Source organism: Xenopus laevis, chromosome 9_10L, assembly GCF_017654675.1.
Source record: "Xenopus laevis strain J_2021 chromosome 9_10L, Xenopus_laevis_v10.1, whole genome shotgun sequence".
Lineage (NCBI taxonomy): Eukaryota > Metazoa > Chordata > Amphibia > Anura > Pipidae > Xenopus > Xenopus laevis.
Window position 1 is genome coordinate 122,292,533 of NC_054387.1, and position 17,576 is coordinate 122,310,108.

General features: G+C 42.0%; 1 protein-coding gene across 3 annotated transcripts in view; it reads right to left on the reverse strand.

Annotated features, from left to right (window-relative positions):
• Nucleotides 1–17,576, reverse strand: part of pemt.L (phosphatidylethanolamine N-methyltransferase L homeolog) — an 85,351-nt gene that overhangs the window by 52,313 nt on the left and 15,462 nt on the right. For all 3 annotated transcript variants that reach the window (XM_018234481.2, NM_001093863.2, XM_041575672.1), the window contains 1 exon segment: nt 2,044–2,159. In XM_018234481.2, the coding sequence (XP_018089970.1) occupies nt 2,044–2,159 (116 nt within the window).

The following is a 17,576-nucleotide window of genomic DNA, read 5'->3' on the forward strand; positions in this document are numbered from 1 at the left end:
CGGTTTAAGTCTATTATATGACTATGTATATTTGGTGGGTACCTGTCATTGACTGGCCCTGGAATGAAACACAAATTTTTCAATATAGGAAGGTTGCAGACTGTGTATATGATAACATCTTGTTTTGAAGGGAGGAGTGGACAGTCCTAATTAATCGCTTACTGCCCCAAGCTGGTTCCTTATCTGCTTCTTGGAAGAGAACCTCCAAGTCTTAATGGAAGCCTGGCACAAGGTTCTAGAATCGACTTCCGTGTGGGTCGGAATGTAAACATAGGACAAGCGTGACACATGTCAGCATCAGGAGAAAGCAAACAGCATCTGCACAGCGACGCACATGTTTCTATCCTGATTCTAATTAAATTCATATGTCACCTAATCACCTAATTTCACAAACAGGGGGCCCCCACCCCTCAGCAATATAACTCACAGAAACACATGGAACAGTTGTTCCCGAAATGCCCTGTTTATATAATCTTTGTGGCTCTTACTACTCGTGTACTTGCTCCTGACCCCCGAGATCTCAAGCATCGGAACACTGTTTTTTTAAAAATATTTTTATCTATGAAGTTATTACAAGTTAAATGATATAATAAGATGCCGCCAGGGAAGGTTCAGAATAGTTCAGTGGATTCATGAATTTCTGAAAGAGCTACAGTTTAATTATATAGAAAAAAATCCTTAAGATTTCCACGCATTTAAGAGAACAGCGAGGTCACAATCATTTCAAAGGCTGTACCGCGCCCTCCTTATGTAACTGGTCCGCTTGGGTGAAAACAATCTCCCATATTTCAAGTTTATAGTTTATCACGAGTGGTTTATGAGGGTGATACTCCATGAACAAAGTATTCATAAATCAGAAGTAAACTGAGCTTCTGCCCTTAGGAACTTAAGGCTCAAATCTTCACCACCACAACCAAGACCCTTCACCCTTAAACATGTCCATAACTAGCCTCTAGGGAAGCAAGGTGCTGCATATAGATCCCGAAGGAAAGGCACACTGGAAGTGCCTACAACTTCACCACCTCTTGAACACATGATACAGAAAGGGCTTTGGGACAAGTCTTAGCTGAGACCACCAAACACTATTGCATGGTCCACTGCAAGACCCTTTATCAAACTTTAACTCCTTGGATACCACAAGCTGCCGAACACAGCTCCAGAAGATAAGCCTTGTGGGAAATGCCTACAGTTGCACCTTTTCATGTAAAAAGGACAGCATGGTAGACGTTAGGGGGACTTTGGATCTTAACTGAGACTACTGAAACACTCTTGCCTGGCCATTCCAAGACACCTTACAAAATGTTAAAGCCTGGGAGATCACAAGCTGCTGTACGGAGCTCCAGAAGATAAGCCTCATGATCCATGCCTACAGCAAAAGCCTTGGGACAAGTTTTAGCTTAGACCACAGAAACACGATTGTATGGTCCATTGCAAGACCCTTTATCAAATGTTTACTCCTGGGAGATCACAAGCTGTTGTACACAGCTCCAGAAGATAAGCCTTGTGAGACCTTCCTACAGTTGCACTCTCTTGAACAGAGGACACATCAGTAGAAGTTAGGCCATTTGAAAGGCTTTGAGGGACTTTGGGACTTGGTCTTAGCTGAGACTACTGACTCTTGATTGGCCATTGCAAGACCCCTTTCAATATGTTCACACCTGGAAGTCACAAGTTGCTGCACATACAGTTGCTAATGATAGGAACTAATAAGCCCCCTTGGACATGTCCACAGCTGCACTCTGTCTCTTGTACAAAGGATACAGCAGTAGAAGTTGAGGCATGAGAAGGGCTTTGGGTCTGGTGTTAGCAGGGGCCATTGGAAAGCTGTAGCTAGGTCCAATACAAGACACCTTACCAAATGTTGACCTTTAAGACATCAATTATCAATGCTGAGCAAAGCTCTACCTTATTTCTGCCACAAAGATACATTCTGCTCCCTGGGCAGGTGTAAGGGAGTACAACATTTGCAACAAGTTTTACTCACTGAGTGACGTAACAATTATGTGGTCGAGAGAGAAGCAACAATGAACCCTGCTTACTTACCAGTGACTCCGTAGGACGGCTAGGAAAATAATGACTACACCCAAACTGTAGCACCCAATGTACGGAGACCCAAACAGCCTAGTGATGGTGTGAGTCCGGTACTCCCATCTTGCAACCTGCAGAGACACAATGGTACATTGTAGTGAGTAACCAGGGATCCAAAGACCAGTTTGCAAGTCAAGGAAAGATATGGTGGGTGGTAGTGGACCAGGCCAAAAGGAGGAAAACTAAAGCAGTGTGGTGCATGACAGACAGGATATAGTCACCATCAGAAGTTTTCAGCCAGAGGAGAAACAACCAAACCCAGTGGAGGAGCCCGTTATTAGTTTTAATGAAGTCCACCAACCAACTGTGACGCTCCTCCAGCAGCTTAAAGGAGTGGTTCACTTTTAAGGTAACTTTTATTATGTTATAGAATGGCCAATTCTAATTAATTTTTCAATTGGTTTTCATTATGTATTTTTTATAGTTTTATAGATATTTGCCTTTTTCTTCTGAATCTTTGCAGCTTTCAAATGGGTGTCGCTGACTCCCTTCTCAAAAACAAATGCTCTGTAAGGCTACAAATGTATTGTTATTGTTACTGATCCTTCTATTCAGGCCTCTTCTATTCATATTCCAGTCTCGTATTCAAATCAGTGCATGGTAATTTGGACCCTAGTTACCAGATTGCTTAAAATGCAAATTGATGAGCTGCTGAATAAAAAGCTAAATAACTCAAAAACCACAAATAATAAAAAATGAAAACCAATTAGCAAATTGTCTCAGAATATCACTCTCTACATCATACTAAAGGTTATCTCAAAGGCGAACAACCCCTTTAAAAACATTGGCAGAGAATACATCCCATGTGCCATGAACATTGAAACCAATGCCAAGGTTCAGGAGACACTTATCCCAAGTAATGCTACTATGCAGAGAGGTACAAGCCTTTTTTATACTATGAACGGAGGTAAACAAGTTAGGGACCACCATACGGGGTTTACCTTGATGTGGTATGGTGGCTTATCAACTTTATGATCATGACTTGGTAAATAAATACATGCAGTTGCATACTGTATATACTGAATTACTTATGAGACAGGGGACCAGGGGATGTGCATTGATTAATTGTCCAAATCAGTAGCACTTCCATTGTATTTAATCACATTTTAACTTAGCCTTGGAGTGCAACCACAACCCCCTTTTTTGTATTTTGTAATGTACCCGCTACTGTAAATGATAAGGTAATTAAAAGTCACAGAGGGGTTCTGTGACCATATAAAGGCACAAGGCTGCAGGCTGAGTTATACAGGGAACTCTGAGTATCACTCATGTATTATAAGGGATAATGTACCCCCTACTGTAAATGATAAGGATATTAGAAGTCACTGAGGGGTTCTGTGACCATATAAAGGCACAAGGCTGCAGGCTGAGTTATACAGGGAACTCTGAGTATCACTCATGTATTATAAGGGATAATGTACCCCCTACTGTAAATGATAAGGATATTAGAAGTCACTGAGGGGTTCTGTGACCATATAAAGGCACAAGTCTGCAGACTGAGTTATACAGGGAACTCTCAGTATCACGCATGTAATATAAGGGATAATGTACCCCCTACTGTAAATGAGAAGGATATTAGAAGTCACTGAGGGCTTCTGTGACCATATAAAGGCACAAGGCTGCAGGCTGAGTTATACAGGGATCTCTGAGTATCACTCATGTATTATAAGGGATAATGTACCCCCTACTGTAAATGATAAGGATATTAGAAGTCACTGAGGGGTTGTTCTGTGACCATATAAAGACACAAGGCTGCAGGCTGAGTTATACAGGGAACTCTCAGTATCACGCATGTATTATAAGGGATAATGTACCCCCTACTGTAAATGAGAAGGATATTAGAAGTCACTGAGGGCTTCTGTGACCATATAAAGGCACAAGGCTGCAGACTGAGTTATACAGGGAACTCTGAGTATCACTCATGTATTATAAGGGATAATGTACCCCCTACTGTAAATGAGAAGGATATTAGAAGTCACTGAGGGCTTCTGTGACCATAAGGTACATGGCTGCAGGCTGAGTTGTACATGGAACTATGAGTTTAAGTCTGAATATATGAGGATATTAGAAGTGCCTTTGGAGTTCCATGACTGTATAGAGGCACTCTGTCGGAGACTAATATTTTGCAACTGGAGGTATGTTATTCCCTATATAATTTACTGTACTTTGTGCTAACCTTGATCATAGCCAATGATTAGAAGTAATTTATAGTTTCCCCTTTCTTGATTGTCACTTGTGATTGTAGCATGTTCCTCTGAATGTTATTGTATGGAATTCTGCTATATCAATATGACAACCTGCATCCATTTTAATGGATTCCGCAGTCACGATCTGTACATTCCATCCTTTTTATCATATCCGATGTGTCATATAATAACACTCAGCTCATTCACAGCCTATGAAACTATTATCATTGACATGTTAACAGTTCAGCTTTCACTTGTTTTATTATATCACATCCACCTTCCTATTTATCTGCTGATCATAGTTAAGTAACTAAGGTCTATTATGATTCATATTTCAATGCCATACAAGTTCCTCCACTTGCAAAACATACTATAACTTTTAAGCAACTTTTGAATTGGTCTTCATTATTTATTTTTTAGAACGTTTTAATTATTTGCCTTATTCGTCTCACTCTTTCCAGCTTTCGAATGGGGGTCACTAAAAACAAATGCTCTGTAAGGCTACACATGGGGAGGCCCATTTATCAAAGGTCGTATTTTGAATTCATGTGAATTTTTTTAAATTCAGATATACTCACAATTCCACTGGAAGGTTATTTAAGAAAACATGCGAATGTCTAATATTCGATCGAATGGTTCTGACCCAAAAATAAGAATAGTATTGGATTCGTATAGGATTCGTACAAATCAAGTTTTTCTCCAAAAAAGAAACTCGAATGTCAGGAAGGCTATTAACATCTCCAAATGGCTCAACGGAGCTCTGCAATATCCCAATTAGGACTGTTTCCATAGTCGAGATGTGATAAATCTCACATTCTAATTTATAAACGAATAGGGGGATTAAAATTCTAATGTGTGAATTTTGACACTCGGAAATTAGAAACCTACTCCTTAGGGTAGAACTACACAAGCGTCTTCAACGCAATTCCGGCGGATCCAACCAGCGATGGAAAATAAGGTAATCGTGTTGAAGACGATTGTGTAGTTCTGACCTTATTGTTATTGCTACGTTTTATTACTCATCTTGTAACCCCGACAAGGTGAGCAGGATTAACCCCTTAGCTGCACATGATGAGAGGTACTCACCAAGGTTTGCATGGCAAAAAGTTGAACACTCATTCGATACGGTTACACATGGGCAAATTTAAGATGTCGATTTGTCCCTTTAAGAACAAGTCGGTGCTTATCTGCCCATGTATTGTTTTTTTTTCACTGGGTTCCTCTAAACAATTTTCATGGAGGTTTGAAAAACCCATTGGGTGAGGACTGCATTGGGTGAGCTGATGTGATCCACTCCCGACAGAATAAGCTTAACAAGCAACTAAGGGTTGCTAATGGGTTCACCTTATCTGGAAATATAGTTCCCTGGAATATATGCTCACTGCATTGGAACAATTTCTCCATTCCTTTGGCTAAGTCACAGAACACAAAACCCAATATGTGGTGTGATAATGGCATAAAGAGCCTGATAATACATTGCCGTATAAACAACGACGGCCTAATAATAAGGTCTCCGCTTCACTAAGCACAGTCCTAGCACCCAGATTGCACAGCCCCGTCCCGTAAAATCTGCCAGGTACCTTGAAAAGGCCTTTATCTCTCTCGGTTTGAATTTAAATGCAATTACAAATTAAAGAAAAGAGCAAACAAGAGTCAAAGAAGATAATTTGGGAGCAGCAACATGTGAAAGAACAGTGTGTTGTCCTTTATTGCAAAACACATTCGGTAAATGAGTGTGTCTAGCGCTGCCGCTATCTACTGGACTTACGACTGCATGCAATCGGCTGTGTTGCAATGAACTCGGGCTTGAATTAGTTTTGGATAAAGGCGGTTTCAGTGCTCAAGCAGAAGGAGAATTAACCCCATTGTATCCTTCTCAAGTAAAATTGGGCAGCGGACTAGAGATGAAGGTGTCCTTTTTGCAGCCTATGATTTGTGTGCAGCTGCTTGGTTCCCTGGGGTCATCTAGTCAAGTTTGGATCTAGGGGCACTGGTTTACTCTAATTTCATCATATAACCAGCGGCTAAGCAAGCACTGGGGACTGGGTTGTTGAATGGGGGAGCCAAGGGGTGGCAACTGGAAGAAGAGCAGTAAGCAAATCAAAGACAGTGGCCAATACTGCTTGGCCCAGTTCTCTTGGCAGGTGCCCAGCACTTAGGGAAGATATGGACAACTGTAGGGACTGCTGCACAGGGCCCAAGACCACTAAAGCAAAGCTGCTTTGTCCATTTGGGCACTGTGGTCCCTCTTGCTCCCAGACAGACAAGACAATATCTGAACCCTTGTTGCATTTGTAGAGGGCCCACTGCACTGATCATGGATGGCCTTGATCCCTTGTGGTCAACTGTGGGAAAAACATCTCTTACCTCTCCTACATCACTGGCTGTCTGAAAGGCAGAGTCAAACTGGGCTGGCGGGACAATGGGAAAAAACCTGGTGGGCCCACTGGCCCAGAGCCGCTACCTACGGCCGCCTGATTCAGAGACATTGTGCACCAATCCTGATGTCTTCCCATGCAAATTGTGGCCGAATAAAGATACAAAGGTATTCGCTGGCAGGGTGGAAAGGGGTTGTGGCAGGGGGACCAGGGAGGTGTGCGGTCCCCTGATGTGGCAGCCCCGGTGGGCCCTAACCCCCACGCCAACGCTGCATATTAGGCTATATATTTGGACAGCTGAGAGTCGGAGGACTCCTCTTTCATCTTGAGACACAGCCAATGATTTACAATCTCAATAATTTCTCCAAAACATGCTATTAATTAAAAAAATATATTTTATTCACATCAGTAGTTAAAAAACATGTATAGTATTCCCTCTAACGCCTAACGCGTTTCATGCTTACCCAGCACTTAGTCATAGGCAGAATCCCTTATTAGAATTTGATTCTAATAACAGCCAATGACTTAGCCTGTTTTCCTCTAATCCAAAGCATCTAGAAGCCCTGCCATAAAGCAAGACATGACTGCCGTGTTTGCCAGAGAGGAAGAAGAGAATAATCAAGTGTATCAGGAAATACTGAAGAAAAATCTCTGTACTCTTTGATACTGTAGATGTAATATAATGTAATACTAGCACCCATAGGTGTTTTAACTTGCCTTTGCCCTATCGTGAATATTTATGCATTCCAGCACATGGCAGACCAAAGGTTAAAGTATTTCATTGTGACACCACCATCCAGATCGATATTCTCTGCTTTTCGTTGTATCCGCTTCCGTGGTTACTGACCCACAGGGCAGCATGAAATCAATGAACATTTCCGTTGCCACCACACGACGGTTCTCATAAAAAAATTGCACCCAGCTGGTACATACCGTCACAGATAGGTGCTCTTTAACGCTTTATTTAATATAGGGTATACTTCCCCTTTGAAAGGGAAAAGAAATGGAAACATTACTCCTTGATGGAACATTATTTTCCCGCAACCAAGCAGGTTCTACAGAACAGATTAAAAAGTCCATTATTTCCCACTCAATTGCTTTCAAAGTGCTTCTTCTTTTTCACCATTTTCCATTGCAGTGCAGAGGCCCCGGCTGTGACACCCAATAGGCCCTTCATATAATAAGGCTGCCAGTCACAGCGGGGCATCAAGTAGGTTTAATAGCGAGGACAACAATGAAACCCACTCAGCCAATTAGAGCTGCACAAGAAATGTCAGGTGTCTTACATTCTGTCAAAGCGCAGAAATGTAATGTATATATTTATGAATGTGCTTAATCACTTTCTATCATAGAACATGGTGTACAGAACATGGTATTCTTGTAATAATTCTGCTTTAATTGAGTGTTTTATGGAATGGCTAATTTTAAACAACTTTTCAATTGGTCTTTTCCTTTCTTTAATTATTTTTTTTCTTTTTTAAATTATTTTAGGGACGCACCAAATCCACTATTTGGGGTTCGGCCGAATCCCCAAATCCTACATGAAAGATTTGCTGAATATCAAACCCAATCCGAGTCCTAATTTGCATATGAAAATTAGGGTCAGGAAGGGATAAAGTGTTAAAAAACATTTTTTTACTTCCTTGTTTTGTGACAAAAAGTTACATGATTTCCCTCCCCAACCCTAATTTGCATATGCAAATATCTATCTGCTATCTATTTTCTATTAGCATATGCAAATTAGTGATCGGATTCGGTTCAGCCAGGCAGGAGGATTCAGCCAAATCTGAATCCTGCTGAAAAAAGGCAGAATCCTGGCCAAATTCCAAACTGAATCCTGGATTCAGTGCATCCCTAAATTATTTGCCTTCTTCTAGCTCTTTACAGCTTTCAAATGGGGGTCACTGACCCCATCTAAAAAACAAATGCTCTATAAAGCTACGTGATGTGCGGGACAACCCGATAACCGTGGGACCCTCTTCTCAACCCGCCTTCTGGGTTGAGTTTTTATAGACGCGCTTCTCGTCCTGCCCCTTTTGTGATGTAATTGTCGGGATGGGTCTAAAAAAGAGACCAGAAGTAGGGCTTGGGCGAGTGAAGATGGTGGGAGGTCGGGTTGCAGGCGAGTGCAGGTCAGGAAAATCCTAATACTACAAATGTATCGTTATTGCTACTTTTTATTACCGGTACTCATTTTCTATTCAAGCCTCTACTATTCATATTCCAGTCTCTTATTCAAATCAATGCATGGTTGCTAGGGGAATTTGGACCCTAAGTTCTATTTGCAGGCTATGATCTGAGTAGTATTTTAGATGAATATATATATATACTATATGAGTAGTGTTCACCTCTCTTTGACAATAAATGGGTGCTGACCTACTGCTTGGCACAAGAGAGTAGAACAGTACAAACTCAATTTTACTAATAGAGGTGCAGCTGACTTGCTGTCTGTGAAATGAACATAGAATAAGATAGTACACTTCCCCTTTAAAGGAGAAACAAACTCTTAATAAAAAACCCTACCCCCCTACCCTACATAGACCACCCTCCCCCCAGCCTAGCTACCCCCCACTCAGGCAAATGCCCCTAACTCTTTATTTACCCCTCTGTACAGATTCTGTGGTCACCTCCCTCTACATATGGCAAAAACATTCCTTCTTTCTGGGGAAAAAAGGCAGCTCTGCAATGACTTCTTTTCTACTTCTGAGTTATATCTGATGTCTTAATGATGTCATATTTCTACATTCCATCATAATAAGTCATGGGGGAAATCGTAGTGAGTGACAATCTCATCTCATATCTGTATCAGACTTGCAGTCTGTGAAAAAAACATAGAAAAAGATAGTATACTTCCCCTTTAAAGGAGAAAAAACCCTTAATAAAAAAAACCCTACCCCCTACCCAACATAGACCCCCCTCCCCCAGACAAATGCCCCTAACTCTTTACTTACTACCTCTCGGTGCAGATTCTGTCCAGTGGAGTTCACGGTCGCTTCGGTAATCTTCAGAATGAGACCGGCAAAACTGCAATTTTCGTGTATTTCGGCTCATGCGCAGTTGTTGAAAATTTAAAATAGAAAATTGATCCAACTGCGCATACGCCACTTCGCTGGTCTCATTCCGAAGGTAGCTGAAGAGAAGAAGATGACGCCGGTGAACTCTACTTGATAGAATCTGCACGAAAGGGGTAAGTAAACATTAAGGGGCATTTGCCCCTGGGGGCAGCTAGGCTGGGGGGGTTCTATGTAGGGTAGGGGGTAGGGTTTTTTTTTTTTATTAAGGGTTTGTTTCTCCTTTAAGGCTATATTGCAAAAAAATGATATTTCATAAGACTGAACTTTTCTTTTCCCACCTTGTTGTGAGGCTAAATTTCCAGGAATGATTTGTGTGCCATTGCAGAATGAATGTGTGAATTATACATCAGAGACCCCGCCATGCCCCCCACTCCCTTGGTCAATAACATTCCCATGCCAAATGATCTCAGTGGCGACTGCTCATCTCCCGCCTTTGAACTGCCCCTCAGTACCAACGGCGGGGGCCACTTGGGAGATTTTCCTATTTGTCACTTCCAAACACAGTCACGGGTGGCTCCCAGATTTCTTTGCAGAAGGAATATGTATTAAAAGATACAGCATGTTTGTAATAACAATGGCTGATTGCAGTTTGTGGGTATAGGTCGGGTATGGGTTCCAAAAAATGGACCCGCACAGGACTCAAGCGCACGCCTTGGGAACACATGCTAATTCCCACCATGGTTTTCACCCGCTAATTTCTGAAGTTACCCTTTTTTTGTAGACTAGCTGGAACGGTGGGAATTAGCATGTGTTCCCAAGGCGTGCGCTTGAGTCCTGTGCGGGTCCATTTTTTGGAACCCATACCCGACCCATACCCGCAACCTGCAATCCACATTCTTACCAGCCCGGACCCGCGACCCACTGACCATCAAAAATCAGGAAGTGCTGTTATTGTAATCTGGAGAAAAATCGCTATTGAGAAGACACGCGGCCCGACCCGAAAACCTGCAGAACCGCAGTGCCGTGTCTATACCCGCACCGGAACTTCTACCAGCAGGTAACCCGCAGGTACCCAACCCGCTGCAGGACTCTAGCGTGCGCTCCAGTTGAGTATCTGATACAGATATGAGATCGGCACTTACTACAATTTCACCTATGACTAATTATGATGGAATGTATAAATATGACATCATTATGACATCAGATATAACTCAGAAGTTGAAAAAAGCCATTGCAGAGCTGCCTTTGTTCTCAGTAAGAGGGAATGTTTTTGCCATATGTAGAGGGACGTGAACACTTTTCCTTAGGTGGTACCCATGCAGGGGCAGCAAACAGCCACAGACCACATCTGTATTTGGGACACAGGGCCTCCAACTGCCCCTCCAGTTGCTAATCAGCACTTGCACAGTACAGTCTTGGGGAGCTTGGGTTCTGCAACCAAGAGGCCTCTGCCTGTAAATTCTGAAATTTAGGGTTGTCTTAATGCAGAGGTCATTCATCTGAAGGAGGAACCCATTATGGTCCACCATGTTGTTTATGGTTGGTTGTTTTGATCTCCTTGAATACAATGAAATATCACTCAACAACTAAAGGTGTATAGATGATGAATAGAATCTTGGTTGAGCAGTTCTATGCACGAAGCCTGTAAAGTTCCTGTGTCCTGGCACCATCCAGTTGACCTACATTGTGCATTAGACTGAAGTGGGCTAGAAAATTTCATATGAGCACCATTGAAAACATCTCCTAAATACAGACACCAGCAGCTGTGGGCACCTAGCCTGCATGACAATTGCCTTTCTGCCAAGCAAATATAATGGATATATAATGCAGGCAGTCTAGTTGCTGAGAGTGCTTTCTACTGGCTGTCATGTGGTGCTGAGAGTCATAGTCTTACAACAATATGGCTGCTGAGGGCTGCAAGGCTTTGACGTTGGACCAGTGCCAGGGCTCCTGTTTGGAATCCCATTCCATAAACAAACAGTGCACAGCCAAGCTTTTCCCACACACACAATGTGCTCTGCCGGGCCCATGAAGACAGCTCTGCGCCTGTAGATAAGGGCCCTGATCTCCAGCAACAGCAAAGTGACTCAACACTAGATATGAGCCCAGAGAAAGAGAGCTGCTTGTGTACCCATGCTGTGGCCCTGAGACCTAGAGGGAACACAGATAACACACAGATGTCACACATTGCAACACGGAGAGCTTGCATCGCATACAGGTCAGGGCCACTAGGCAACGGGAAGAAGCCACGCATAGTTACCCAATAAAAACATGCAAATATATCAAATGCATTTTTCCAATAGGAGACACTTTTCTTAAAGGGGTTGTTCTCCTGTCAGCCAGCTACTGGTCATGCCTCCACTGAATTGTCTTTCATTGATCTGGATTTGCCAATTTATCTCCATAATTCCAGCATAATTGGGGCCATGAGGGGGGAGAAGCATCTGAAGTAGGGATGCAGCGAATCCAGGATTAGCTTCAGGATTCGGCCTGTATGGGACCAGTTATGCAGAATGCTCAGGACATGGGGTTTTCTGGATAATGGATCTTTGCATAATTTCAATCTTCATACCTTAAAGGAACAGTAACATCAAAAAATTAAAGCACTGAAAGTAATATACAAATATAATGCAGTGTTGCCCTGCATTGGTAAAACTGCTGTGTTTGCTTTAGAAACACTACTATTGTTTATATAAATAAACTGCTGTGTAGTCATGAGGGCAGCCATTCAAGCACAGGATAAACAGTAGATAACAGATAAGTACTACTATAGTTTATATAAACAAGCTGCTGTGTAGCCATGGGGGCAGCCATTCAAGCACAGGATACACAGTAGATAACAGATAAATACTACTATAGTTTATATAAACAAGCTGCCAAGCGCAGGATACACAGTAGATAACAGATAAGTACTACTATAGTTTATATAAACAAGCTGCTGTGTAGCCATGGGGGCAGCCATTCAAGCACAGGATACACAGTAGATAACAGATAAATACTACTATAGTTTATATAAACAAGCTGCTGTGTAGCCATGGGGGCAGCCATTCAAGCACAGGATACACAGTAGATAACAGATAAGTACTACTATAGTTTATATAAACAAGCTGCTGTGTAGCCATGGGGGCAGCCATTCAAGCACAGGATACACAGTAGATAACAGATAAGTACTACTATAGTTTATATAAACAAGCTGCCAAGCGCAGGATACACAGTAGATAACAGATAAGTACTACTAGAGTTTATATAAACAAGCTGCTGTGTAGCCATGGGGGCAGCCATTCAAAGGAGAAAATGCTTAGCAGATAAGCTCTGTAGTACACTTTAATTTTTTGGTGTTACTGTTCCTTTAAGCCTACAGGTATGGGACCTATTATGCAGAATGTTCGGGACCTGGAGTTTTCCAGATAATGAATCTTTCCATAATTTGGCTCTTCATACCTTAAGTTTACTAGAAAATCATGTAAACATTAAATAACCCCAAAAGGCTGGTTTTAATAATAATAATAAAAATAATGATTAACTATATCTTAGTTTGGATCAAGTACAAGTTAATGTTTTATTATTACAGAGAAAAGGGAAATATTTTTTGGATAAAATGGAGTCTATGGGAGACAGCTTTCGGGATAACAGATCCCATACCTGTACTAGAAAATCATGTAAACATTAAATAAACCCAAATGGGCTGGGTTTGCTTCCAATAAAGATTCATTATTTCTTAGTTTGGATCATGTAAAAGGTACAGTTGTATTGCTGCAAAGAAAAAGGACATCATCTTTAAAAATTTCAATTAATTGGAAAAAATGGAGTCTATGGGAGACAACCTTTCCGTAATGCGGAGCTTTCCGGATAACGGGATTAGACAATTATGTAAACATTAAATAAACCCAATAGGCTTGTTTTGCTTCCAATAAGGGTTAATTATATCTTAGTTTGGATAATGTAAAAGGTACCGTTATATTGTTGCAGAGAAAAATGAAATAATGGATTATTTGGATCAAATGGAGTCTATGGGAGAAGGCCATTCTGTAATTTGGAGCTTTTTGGAAAATGGAGCTGCGGAATATGGTGGCGTACTATAAATAAAGCATAAATAAGGGTAGAATATATGAGGCTTCCTTGCACTGCAGATACTCGGCTCAAGTAATGGCTAAACACCTCCCTACACAAGTATCAGGAGGGAAGTAATGAACTGCAACTGATTAATGATGGAGACAACACCGCCATACACAACGAGAACATAAACAGCTAATTAATTTGTACAGGTGGGTAATGAGCTCATTTCAATCTGTTCTCTCTGCAGGATTTTCCTATAAATTACGATGGCAGATGAGATGTGGCTACAGTTGTGGTCAGACTGCCTGTTTTTGCAGTCTGAGAGAAGCAGACCTACTCAGTGCCCCCTGCTCCACTGATTTGAATCTGATTAGCCTTGTGCGTTCACACACAACGGAGCTGAAGTTGAAATCAGTCCAATATGCAAAAGAAGGCAACTCCGGACTTACCTCAGCAATGGGTCGGGTACCCGCGGGTTACCCGCAAAAACCTGCGGTACCCTGAGGGTTGGGGGTAGAAGTTCGGGGTGCGGGTATAGACGCGGGTCGTCGGTTCTGCGGGTCGGGCCGCGGGTCTTCTCAATATAGATTTTTACTCCTTTTTTTCTGACCATGCCTACTTCTGATGATGTCACTTCCGGTTTACAATGACAGCACTTCTGCGGGTCCGGGTTGTGGATAAGGTACTTGCGGGTCAGGTCGGGTAGCGAGTCCAAGCAAGTAAGAATGCGGGTTGCGGATTACAGGTTGCGGTGCGGGTCGGGTACGGGTTCCAAAAAATGGACCCGCGCAAGACTCTCCCTCAGCTTCAGCTGCGTTGTGTGTGACCGCACACAGGCTGATCAGATTCAAATCAATGGGCACCAAGCAGATCTGCTTCTCTCAGCCTGAAAAACTAACCCAGTCAGACAACAGCCGGAGCCTTCAGTCTGTTTGCCCATAGTCTGTTGTCAGTTGCCATATTTTTGCAGACTGAGAAGCAGATCCCTGACCCTGCTCCATTGATCTGAATCTGATCAGACTTTATGTGGTCACACACAGCTGAGCTGAAGCCAGTATTTGGGTTGACTTCAGCCTGTGTGTGACAGCACACAGTCTGGTTGAATTCAAATCAATGGAGCAAAAATAAGTAGGCTGAGAAAACACTTATGTCCTCTTTAATTTTAACGATGGTATGTGCCCATTTAAACGAAAGCGTCATGAAAATTGACTTTCAATGGAAGGTCTTATAATCCATGCCTATCTGATTCCAGGCATAATATCATCGGGAAATAACGGACAGTTGTAGCAATGAACATGGTGTGCAAACGCATGGAAATTTCTAGGATAGAAAAGTCCAAATGTGCTCAGCAAGTGACAGAACAGTCTCTTCTCCTATTCGCCGTATATCAAACAGTATCATGTCTCCTAAGGTTTGTGTACCGATGCTGATGCAAAAAATAGCTTTCTATTAATCCCAGGACAGACCCTGCAGCATTGAATGTACCTGGGCAATTAGCGCACGCGTCCATAAATCTGAATCTGTAATATTATGATTATCTAATATAATAACCCAATATCTATGAATGTTCCTAACCCTTTAACTGTCAGATGGAGCACTTGAAAGCGGATAACATGGTGCTATCCACATAGAATAACACTTGTGTCCTGACCCAACACACACTGAAAGCCTCAGACAACTTTTCGCTTGGATACAAGGGCAACATTGGATACAGTCGGGAAGGGGTCCAACAGAATGGAGGTAGATTTAGAAAAAATTAAATTAAAACAAAAGCGGCCGTTGTTTTTATAATCCTTTTTTGAACCCTAGTTTTTTTTGCTCATGACCAGCTGTTAGCAATAAGCATGTAGTGTGACTAAGTGACTAAGTAAGCATGAAACGTCTCACATTGATACAGATAGCTTATGCATTTATTTACTAGCCTGGCAAAGTGACTCTCCTATATATATTTTTCATACTGTACTTGAGCCACAGCCTGGCAAAGTGCCTCTCCTACATATATTTTTTCTGTGCCAACATGTTCTTATTACTGCTGCAAGTGATCTTCTATGAAGGGTTCAACATCCTGAATGGCTCTTAACCTGTGGTTTACAAACTTTAGCATTGAATCCCCCCATGAAGAGGAAAAAAGCAATGACAGGAGAACTCAGTCTGAAGACCATTTTAGGTGAGATTTGGGGGATGCCTACTTGCGCTCCTGGATATTACTAAAAGCCAAGCTTGAAGATCAGTTAAGGTGGGATTTGGGGTGAACACTTCAAAATGAGTCACCCAAAATGTTATGAGCTAAAGGACACCCTGACCAACCATTACCTTCAATGAAAGCTTCAACCAAAATAATGAAAGCTTCAACCAAAATGTTATGAGCTAAAATAAGACTTCACTAACAATTGCCTTCAAGAGGAGCTTCAGCGAAATGTTATGAGCTAAAGGAGGCCCTGGCCAACAATTACCTTCAAGGGAGGCTTCAACCAAAATGTTATGAGCTAAAATAGGACCTGACTAACAATTGCCTTCAAGAGGAGCTTCCACCAAAATGTTATGAGCTAAAGGAGGCCCTGGCCAACAATTACCTTCAAGGGAGGCTTCAACCAAAATGTTATGAGCTAAAATAGGACATGACTAACAATTGCCTTCAAGAGGAGCTTCAGCGAAATGTTATGAGCTAAAGGAGGCCCTGACCAACAATTACCTTTAAGGGAGGCTTCAACCAATATGTTATGAGCTAAAATAGGACCTGACTAACAATTGCCTTCAAGACGAGCTTAAACCAAAATGTTATGAGCTAAAGGAGGCCCTGACCAACAATTACCTTTAAGGGAGGCTTCAACCAATATGTTATGAGCTAAAATAGGACCTGACTAACAATTGCCTTCAAGAGGAGCTTCAACCGAAATGTTATGAGCTAAAGGAGGTCCTGACCAACAATTACCTTCAACCAAAATGTTGGGAATTACAATAGGCACTGACCAACAATTACCTTTAAGGTGAGCTGCAACCAAAAAATGTCAGACAACCACTATTCAAAACAGTGAATTTAAAATGGGCTCTTGTGATGCCTGAATCACTTATTCATTGACCCACAACATTCCTAACATTTGACGACTCTATCCACATACTACCCGGGCAGCAATATTATACCCAAGCCAAACCCAAACATGTCATCAGAGGGGATGGGATAACAGTGGTGCCCTTTTCAGGGGTGTTGGGACAGACCTGTGACGTTGACAGACTTGCTTCCCGATCCTTTCCCAAAAAAGGTTAGTAGCCCTTCTCACTATGAAGAGACATCAAACAGATCAGCTTATGAAGCAAAAACCCTCACACTCCTCTCAGTAAAAGTTATGATGGCTCCTGCATCCTTGCCTGATGTACCTGAACCCCCGGCTCATGCTGGGTTACCTGATCCGGCTGAGAATGAATACTTCCCGAATAAAAACGTGCAGCTTTATGACTCAGATCCATGTGTCAGAAGGAACAGAAGGTGAGATCTATCACCTACAAATCTAAAACTGAAACCATTTAACGCACATGATAAATCATTAGGCGGTGATAGAAAAGAACTGTGGAGCCTCTCAGCAACAATAATACCGCATCATAATGTATTCAAATCGTAAAAACGTAAGGAGCATGAAGCCTGAGCAGAATAAGTTATGAGAGTGTGCACTTCCGGCTAATACTAATACTTATTAAAAAAAAAAAAAGAATTAGTATTTAATACTCAGGAACCAGTTTCCTGGGGCACATATTTGACAGAAGAGCCACAAAAAAAAAGAAGGTCACACTCAAGGAGGAGAGCTGACAGTTGGATTGCTGCCTGATTTCCCCTATGATATAAGATCAGGTCCTGGGGA